The following is a 9,928-nucleotide window of genomic DNA, read 5'->3' as shown; positions in this document are numbered from 1 at the left end:
GGAGCCAAGCAGCCCCTCTTAAGTGGGCTGGGCTATCTTTCTGTTGCTAGGTAACTGTGGGGAGGAGTCTAGCCAGAATGCCAGAAGCTTGGGACATTGTCTATGTCACTGCTAGCCACCAGCCTCTCCTTTGGGGACTGTTGGGGGCGGTAACTTCGACAGGAGCCAGGAGTCCAGGAGACATGATCGAATGCCTTCTGTCCCATGTAGGTGAAAATTACCACCCACCGGGGTTCAAGACCTAAGCTCGACTGGAGACCAGGCTGTCTATGCATAGCCCATTGTCCCACAATTGAATTCTAGAACAGTTTGAGTTTGAGATTTAGCAGTGCCCTGTCATTGAGTTAGCAAAGACATTTTTAAGATTAACTGCTGTGTGTGTCTGTGTTTTTTATCCAAAGATCCAGTATTCTCTAGGTCAGGGGCTGATAGCACTGCCTGTTCCCAGAGCTTAGGTGGGGTAGCAAAAGGTTCATGTAACACTTTAGTATGCAATTTTACTCAAAGCATATACATTCTGTGATCTCATTTTCTGAATCTGTTTTGTTTTTTGAGTGGGGAGCCATGTATACCAAACATGTTTCAAACTTTCTATATGTCTATAGGTGACCTTGGACTCCTATTCCTATCTCCAGTAACCAACATCTGGGATTTTCAACATGTAAAACCACAGTTGCTTCTATACAAGCATCTTTAGTTTGAAGTTCCAGTTATTTGGACCAACACTTTTTCACATGTTCATTGTCTGTTTTCATTTCTCATTTTAAGAATTGTCTCTCAGAATATTAGCTCATTTTTTGAATCCATGTTTGCCTTGTGATGTGAAACATTTGGGGTGGGTGAGATGGCTCAGAGGTTGAGAGCACTGGCTGTTCTTCCGCGGGTCCTGAGTTCAAATACCAGCAACCACATGGTGGCTTACAACCATCCATAATGAGACCTGACGCCCTCTTCTGGTGTGTTTGAGGACAGCTACAGTGTACTTACATATAATAATAAATCTTAAAAAAAAAAAAAACAGAAACAAACAAAAAAACAAACAAACACAGCTGGGCAGTGGTGGCGCACACCTTTAATCCCAGCACTTGGGAGGCAGAGGCAGGCGGATTTCTGAGAGGCCAGCCTGGTTTGTAGAGTGAGTTCCAGGACAGCCAGGGCTATACAGAGAAACCCTGTCTGGAAAAACAAACCAAACCAAAGCAAAACAAAACCAAAACCAAAACATTTTGTAGGAAGCAGGTTGAGTTTTAAAATCACAATATATGGACTCAAAGTATCCAGTACACATAATAAACATTGCTGTCAAAGGTTCAACTCATACTCATTTTGAAAATCCGAAAATTTAAACGCGGTACCCTGACTCCCTGTGGCTATCCACCTTCAGAAGTGGCTTGTTTCTACCCATTGTCTTTGGCAAACAGCCTGACCGTGACTTTTTCTGAACGTTTCAAACTTTTTCAACTTTTTCTGAACGTTTCAAATCACGTAGCACGGCTTTGTGAAACTCGCTCGCAGAGAATTGTGGGAAACGTAGTCTCGCCCGCGGCGACGTCACAAACAGGGACTCTGGGAAGGGCGCTTCCGTGTTTCTTCTGCGCCTGTGTGTTTCTCCCTCTCTGGCCGTCTTCTCCAAAGTTGGGCCAGTGTCGGGTCCTGTGCGCGCTCTGGTAGCGTCTCTGGCATGGAGGTTGGTCCCAGGATGTAGCGCAGCCAGAGGGACGTTGCGGGGTGGGCGGGTCCGCCTTGGAGGGAGGCGGGAAGAAGTTGAATGGGAGGTGCTGTGGTGACCTAGGCTGGTCCATTCCGGTGCTGGTTAACGCTGGAGGAGGGATGGAGCTGGGAGTGGCCTCTCTGTTAAGGTGCAGTTGCCCTGTTCTGTCCTGCACTTCTGGGGCAGGAGAGCTGGCTCGGTAGCCTAGGAATGGAGAAGGGTGCCTGGCAGGGTGCATCTGCTGTCAGCTTGTTCCTGAGGTGTGGAAGCATGCTCTTAGCTGACACTGTCTCGATGGCTTCTGTTACCCGGAATTTAATAGATGTATATACAATGCAGTCCGATCAAATCCACCCCTACTGTCCCCTACTTCAACAGTACCAGGTATCTCCCAAAATGATCCACTCCCAATTTCCTGTCCTGGTGGTTTTGTTTTTGTTTTATAACCCATTGAGTCCACTTAGTATTGCTCTAGTGTGCATACCTGTGTGTATGGGGCGGGGAAGGGAGAGCGCGCAGGACATCCCCTAGAACGTGGACACTCACTGGCCACACCTCGAAGCAAAAAAAAAAAAAAAAACAAAAAACAAAACAATACAAAACAAACCGAATCTCTTTTTCAGTGGTCATGAATTCCAACCGATCCTTAGCTAAGGGTGGGGCCTTGTGAACCCCTCCCCTTTCCCTGTTGAAGTTTTGACTGACGTTATTTGTGTGTTATGCTGGTAACCATAGCTACCTTTTCCCACTTCCTATTCCCATCCTTTTGTATTTGTATTGGGATTTTGAGTCAGGATCTTGTGTAGTCCAGGCTGCCCTGAAGTGTTCTGTGTAGCTGACAGTGACGTTAACTTCCGTTCCTCCTGTCTTCTCCTCCTCTTTTTACTCCTCTGTGCCCTAGGAAGATGGCCATCTGCCACTTTGTTCTCTTCCTTTGTGACTTGCCCCTTAAACCTTCTCTATTCTTTCAGATGACTATTAAGCCATAACTTATTGGTTAAGACAGGATCTAATTACTAATTTGCTTAGGAAATGGCAGAATTCCACTGGGTATATAAACAACATATGAGATGTAGAAAAGAAATTTGGAGATGCTCATATATTTATGTTTTAATTTATAAATATCAGTGAAGGATGCTTTGCTAAATATTGATCAAGACACCATGCCATGTTCCATTTATAGTGAGTGTGAGTGTTGTTTGTTTATTAACTGTTGGATTTCTTAAGTTGCCTCATAACCAGAGAATTTATATTAAGAAGAAAGACATATTATAGGGATGAAGGCATAAAAGTAGAATGTTAAGATCAAAATAAACTATATAGCATGAAGACATTTCTTACATTTTGGCCATGTCCCAGGAGTGAAGCTTAAGTGCTGACTGTATTCTGCTAAAAATATTTGTTGCTGTGCATTGGAATTTATGATCATTGTTCTTAGAGATGGGAAATATAACTCATTTCATCGGTGGCATAGTGGGTAACACAACCAATCGCCTGATAATGTCCCTTACTCTACTAGGGACTTCCACTCATGTAAAGATGATTCTTTGCTTTTTGTCATAGAAAAAAGTGTTGGGATGATCTAGTATGAAGCAGAGATGGGCAGTCAGGGAAAGAATGAGGTACCTCAGGAAGCATGGGTGTGAATTTCTCAGAGGAGTGTCTTTGCCATATCTATGTGTTGCATTTTGTTGGCTCTCAAGTTCGAATGCCAAGGGTTACTAAGGCTCAATTGAGGAAATGGCGCCATAAAGTCTGGCTCTGGGCCTGGGAGCTGGGAACATGGGTGTTTTGACTTGTTGCTGCCTTGTTACCTCAAACTAGCAGGTGTATGGTCACAGTGCCACTCAGGGATTTTCATAGATGTTTGCACTTCTCTCTCCTCAGTGGGATTCATGAATAGAAAGAGTTGTGATCCAGAGTCTTCAGACTCTCCTTTCTGCACATAGTCACACATTTACCTCTAGTTTCTCAGTCAGTGACAGTGACCTCACTGTGAAGAGGTTGGGAAAATTCAAAATTCAAAACAAAATTCAGTGTGGTATGAGTTCACATTATAGTAATCTAGAGTGGTTTCTATTAATAAATTCCTACTAGTGCAAAAAGATAAGACAACTGTGGCCAACTTAATCAAGTATCCTGAATCAAATAGAGAAAATAGTCTAAATCTAATATATTATACTGAAGTCTGTCCTAGACCATGGATTGTTAAAGTGGTGAAAACTGTAAATACATGAGACTTAATTCCATGAAGTTCATCTTCTTCCTGCAAAAATATGTGTGTAATGTATTACTGTAGATTATTCCTACTGTTTTGTTTGCGAATATCAGAAATAGTCTCATGTGTAATTAGAAAGTTAATGCAACCTTATTAATAATCCAGTGGCTTTTTTCAGGGGCCGTGTGCCCTGTATGTTTGTGCCCTCTGACTGAAAAGGGCCACAATCAAGAACTAGTTATTCTGGCACCATTTTATTTAGGTAAACGCAGATGGCCTTGGCAGTAGTAGTTTCATTGCTGTGGAAAAGATAGAGAGGAGATGGACCACATAGGTGCTGGGAGACAGTAAGTGTATAGGACTGAGCATTCTTACAGGAGACAAGGAACGGTGGGAAGTGACTCATACCATCAGATGGACCTGTGGACTACACTGGGGTCAGTGATAAGACCTTGCAGCCTCAAATATGCTTTTCCACAACTCAATTCCTCTCAAATGCTGTGGATTGAAAATGTCAACCTGTTGCTCTTTATGTCCTAAGACTGGCAATTCTTGGCTATAGTCACATATTTCCATTGAGTGTTTAAGGTTTAGGAATGTTGTTGGATTCTGTCTCATAGGTGGGATTTATGGTAGAAAGGTCTATGATCTGTGGTGCCTCCAGACTCTTTCTCTACATGCTTATCCATTACCCATTAAGTTATAGCACAGAAAGTTTTATATCTAGGAACTGTTTCCTGCAGCATGTGTCTTCCTTGGGCTAGGAATATATTTCTACAATTTTAATTCTTCCCCCGAGCTCTAAAATGCCTGATTTTGTGTGTGTGTGTGTGTGTGTGTGTGCACGTGCACGTGTGCAGCTCACTTCATTATCTGCCCTTCCTTGTGCTACATTTACCATATCATAAATATTGAGAAGGAATGGATAAATCTCTAGACACAGATGACATGATACAGACTCAAGCTAGTGATGTCACTTAGTTGGTGGAGTGTTTGCCAAGTATGCATAAAGTCTTGGGTTTGACTCCCAGTTCCCCACAAGTGATATTCTTCATAAACTAGAAAAAACAGTCCTAAAATTCATATGAAAACATAAGAGGAAAACAATTATCAGAGTCAAAGGAATCCTTGGCAGAAAGAGCAATGCTGTAAATATTATAATACTTGCATATTATATTATTGCAGAACTCTACTAACAGAGCCAACATGGTACTGCACAAACACAGACATGTATATAAGCCAGTGGAATAAGATAGAAGAACCAGAATAAACCTGTTACTTAAACTTCTCAACTTTTGACAAAGCTGTCAGAAACATACTGCAAAAAGAGACAGTGTCTTTAACAGGTACTATGGGGAAAACTGAATTTCACATGTAAGAATAATATAGGAAATAAGCCCATGAATTGTCAATTGTGATTATATGAAATTAAATAGTTTGACTAAAGTGAAGAGATAGTCTATAGAATGGGAAAAATCTTTGCTAAGGACACATCAAACAGGGCACTAATATTGAATATATAAAAAGTTATACAGAAATTAAGAAGGCCAAAACTAAGCCAATTATTTGATCAATAAATTGTCCAATAAATAGACATTTTGCAAAAGGAGAAATACAAATGTCAAGAAATACTCAGGATGTTCAGAATTTTTAACCATCAAAGAAATGCAGATTAAAACTACTTTAATATTCTCTCTCACCCCAGTCAGCATGGTTGAACATATGAATGGCAATATGTGTTCACAAAATCATGTGGGAAAGAAGAAACCTTATTGATTGCTGGTTGCTATGTAAATGTGTAGCCTTGACAGAACTCAGTATGGAAGTCTCTCAAAAATATGGAAAGTGAGAGAATTAAATGACCTAGCTCTACTACTCTGTTGTATTCTTGAAGGATTTTAAGACAACATCTTGGAGAGATCCTTGCCCTCCACCCCCTTTGCAACTGCATTATAATCAATGACTTCTAAGTAAAGCCAGCATAGAGGTCTATTAACAGACACTTGGACAAAGGAAATATGGTCCATCTACACAATGGGTGGAATAGATATATTATGTGAAAGAAGTGAGAACTAACTGGGGTAAGAAAGGGAGCCAGCTGGAAAGGAGAAGGTTGTTCAAGAGGGCTGCTGGGTATATCACTCTGTAGCTTTGCCACTGTGGTAAATATACCCCTCCTCCACTCTGATGCACAAGGTAGTGGCATAAGCTATGGACTCATACATGGAAGGTTTGTATACCTCAAGATGCTGAGTTTTAAAATAAGAAAAGTTAAGTTACTTATATTTTTTACTGAAGATTTGGGATGGAAAATGAATTCAATGAAAGAATAATGGCCTGTATATGAAGATGCCATGATAAAACCTATTATTTTTTATGGTACCCTAAAAAAAACAATTAAAATAAAACATGAAAGGAAACAGTTAGGAGTGGCACTATAGTCTTCTCACTATAGAAAAATGGGTATTGAGTCCATTGTGAGCTATGGAGATGATTATGTGTGCTAGGGCTAGAACTCCTTGTCTGAATTGAATCACAAGTGTTTCTGTCTCGCTCAACAGAGCTATCTCTGAGTTTGTGGCTTAGTCACTTTTCTATTGCTGTAATAAGACACTTCGATCCTGGCAATTTGTAGAAGAAAGGATTTATTTGGAGCTTACAGTTTCAGACGGTTAGAGTCCATGACCATCATGGTAGGGAGCATGAGAACAGCTGGGCAGAAATGGTCCTGGAACATTAGCTGAGAGCTAACATCTTGAAGACACTACCATCAGACAGACAGACAGACAGACAGACAGACAGACAGACAGACAGAGAGGAAGGAGAGAAGAGAGAAGGAGAACCAACTGGCGACCAAGTATTAAGACATAAGAACTTTTAGGGGCCATTCTCATTCAGACCTTTACTGTTTGTCATATTGAACACATGTTCAGTAATTCCTAACTTTGTGCACATTAACTGTGCAATGTATTCTTTAGCACAACATGAAGCAGAAATATTTCCAAAAAGCATGATTGAAATGATTCCACAAAGGCAAACACTTGACCTTGTGAACCTCAGTTAAACATTCTGTTTTTATAGTTGAGATGCTTAGAATTATGGATGACCTGATGGGTACTCTGAGACGGTGAGATATCAGTGTTTATGAATACATGGTAGGTACTCTGAGATGGTGAGATCTCAGTGTTATGAATGACATGGTGGATACCCTGAGATGGTGAGATCTCAGTGTTATTATGAATGACATGGTAGGTACTCTGAGATGGTGAGATCTCAATGTTATGAATGACATGGTGAGTACTCTGAGATGGTGAGATCTCAGTGTGTATGAATGACATGGTAGGTACTCTGAGATGGTGAGATCTCAGTGTTATGAATGACATGGTGGGTACCCTGAGATGGTGAGATCTCAGTGTTATTATGAATGACATGGTGGATACCCTGAGATGGTGAGATCTCAGTGTTAATTCAGAACAACTGTGAGATCATGTTCTCCCCTCAGTCAGCTCCAGATTCTGTGTATCTGGGTCTAATGATGCTTCAGTTTAGCCTTGGGTTCACTTTATAGTTATACATAGGTGACTTGCTAGGCAGGAAGAACCTAGGGACTTCTGTTCAGAGCCCTCTTTGAGCCTTTCCATGTCTCCCCAACACATACATGAATACTTGTCTAAATGGGGCAGGGTGAGGAAGGGAAGAAGAAAGACAAAGAAAACTTTAAAATAATATTTAATGTATTTTAAATATTTAAAAAGCATTGTACTTATATTTTTCAAATGTATAAAAAATAGTCCAGTTCCTTTTTATCTATAAATTCTTCCCTTATTGTTGCCCTCTTGGATACTCAAACAAGTGTCTCTTGGTGCAGTTATTTACCTCAGTACTGAAGAGGGTACATATTCCTATACTCAGAATGTAGGCAGGGTCTACTGCATCAGAATCTTCACTCTCATTTCACATGTAACAGTAGAGATGTGTCACTCTGCCTCAGTGTAACTCTCCTGTGATGTTCCAGGAGAGGTAGACAGTACCAGCACAGTACATGGAATATTGTTATTCTGTTTTATCAGTTATGAAACGTAATATCCCTATGTGTTCATTAGGGCATGTGCTAGTCTCGTCCCTTGAAGATGGATAGTATATACGATATTGTGTAAAAGAATCTCATTCACTGTACTATTCTTTCATCTTGTGTAAAGTTGAAAAATGTTTTGAACCATGTATTTAGTTTTGTATTGATAGTAAGCTCTCAATTAACATATATTGTTCATTTATTTTTATTTCAGGGACTGCTCTCTTTCAGGGATGTGGCCATTGATTTCTCTGCAGAGGAATGTGAATGCCTGGAGCCTGCTCAGTGGAAACTGTACAGGGATGTGATGCTGGAGAATTACAGCAACCTTGTGTTCCTGGGTGAGGATCACTTCCATTGAGAAAAATTTTTAAACTAACTTACTTCTTTTTTACTTTACATTCTGATCACAGCTTCCCCTCTCTTCTCTCCTCCCAGCTCCATCCCTTTTACTTGCTCTCCCCTCAATCCTCCACTCCCCCCATTCTTACAAATGGAGAAGCCTTCCATATATGTCAGTCTACCTTGGCATATCAAGTTGCAGTAGGATTAGACACATCTTCTGTTGAGGCTAGACAAGATAGTCCAGTTAGGGAAAACAGATCAAAAGGCAGGCAGGTAGTCAGAGACAGCCCCTGCTCTGCTTTAGGAGTCCCAGCTGTATAGCTATTACATATGCGCAGAGGGCCTAGTTCCATCCCATGCTTGCTCTCTGATTAGCAGTTCAGTCTCTGTGAGCACCTATGGATCCAGGTTAGTTGATTATACAGGGTTTTTTTGTTTTTGTTTGCTTTTGTGTCTGTGTGTGATGTTCTTGACCCCTGTAGCTCCTTCAATTCTTCTTCCCTCTCTTCCACAGGATTCCCCACACTCCACATAATGTTTGGCTGTGGGTCTCTCTCTACATTAGTTTCTATCAGCTGCTGGGTGAAACCTCTCTGATGACAGTTATCCTAGGTTCCTGCCTGCAAGTGTAACAGAATATCATTAATTGTGCCAGGCACGGATCTCACACTGGGTTCATCATTGGTTTAAACCTTTCCTTCAATTTCTGTTCCATCTTTACCTCTTGTAGGCAGGAGAAATTGTGGGCCTAAGATTTTGTGGCTGGGTTGCTATCCCAATCCCTACATTAGAAGTCTTTTTCTGGTTACTTAAGTTAGCTCTTTCAGGTTCTATAGACACCATTGCTAGGAGTCTTAACTAGGGTCACCCTCATAGATTACTGGGAGTTTCCATTGTCCTAGGTTTCTGGCTCTTCACATAGGTTCCCCACACTCATTCTAGTTTTCTCTCGTTCCATCCTACTCCCCTCCTCAACCCTTCCACCATCTACTTCCCTCCCTTCATCTACCCTTAGTGAGTATTCTATTTCCCCTACTCAGGGAGATCCATTTCTTCTAGGGCCCTCCTTTTTTGTTATTTTTTGTTTTTTTGTTTTTTTTCAATATATAAATCTTTTATAAATCTCCCAAAAGAGCCCAAATTGTACTTGTGATCAGGTTCTCGTTTCTGGATTCAGGAAACTGAGGCTTCCTCACTGGTCAGATGTCTGCTGCACGGTTCCCTTCTCAGACACAGAGATGCCTCCAAAAACTTCCTGATATCCTTGTTTTTAACTGTTGTGGCTTGTTGAATCAGAGCGGCTGAATTTGAAACAAGTTCAATATCATTTCTTTCAAGGATTAACTCATCCTTCTGGGCTTGAGAGACAGAACAAGCAACACCTGTCCTCATCTGAACCCTGCAGATGTAGTTTTCACCCAAGAAATTTCGGATTTCAACCAAAGACCCATTCTCCTGGATAATGACATTGATGGGAAAGTATCCCGAGCTTTTGTCCCCGCCGGCAAGAACACACTCAGGACAACCGGAATCTTCTGCAGCAAAGCTTTATTGCTTACTTCTCAGGAAGATCCCGACCCCA

General features: G+C 41.2%; 1 protein-coding gene and 1 pseudogene across 1 annotated transcript in view; one reads left to right on the top strand and one right to left on the bottom strand.

Moving 5' to 3' along the window:
• Nucleotides 1-1,585: 1,585 nt before the first annotated feature.
• Nucleotides 1,586-9,928, top strand: part of LOC110308522 (zinc finger protein 91-like) — a 21,097-nt gene continuing 12,754 nt past the window's right edge. The window contains exons 1-2 of the mRNA XM_021180967.2: nt 1,586-1,687; nt 8,216-8,342. Of these exons, the coding sequence (XP_021036626.1) occupies nt 1,682-1,687; nt 8,216-8,342 (133 nt within the window). The 5' untranslated portion in view covers nt 1,586-1,681. The remainder of the gene's footprint in view (nt 1,688-8,215; nt 8,343-9,928) is intronic.
• LOC110308416 overlaps nt 9,539-9,928 on the bottom strand; it is a 2,083-nt pseudogene continuing 1,693 nt past the window's right edge.

The sequence above is a fragment of the Mus caroli genome, chromosome 13 (genome assembly GCF_900094665.2).
Source record: "Mus caroli chromosome 13, CAROLI_EIJ_v1.1, whole genome shotgun sequence".
NCBI lineage: Eukaryota > Metazoa > Chordata > Mammalia > Rodentia > Muridae > Mus > Mus caroli.
This window is presented reverse-complemented; position numbering and strand designations above follow the sequence as displayed.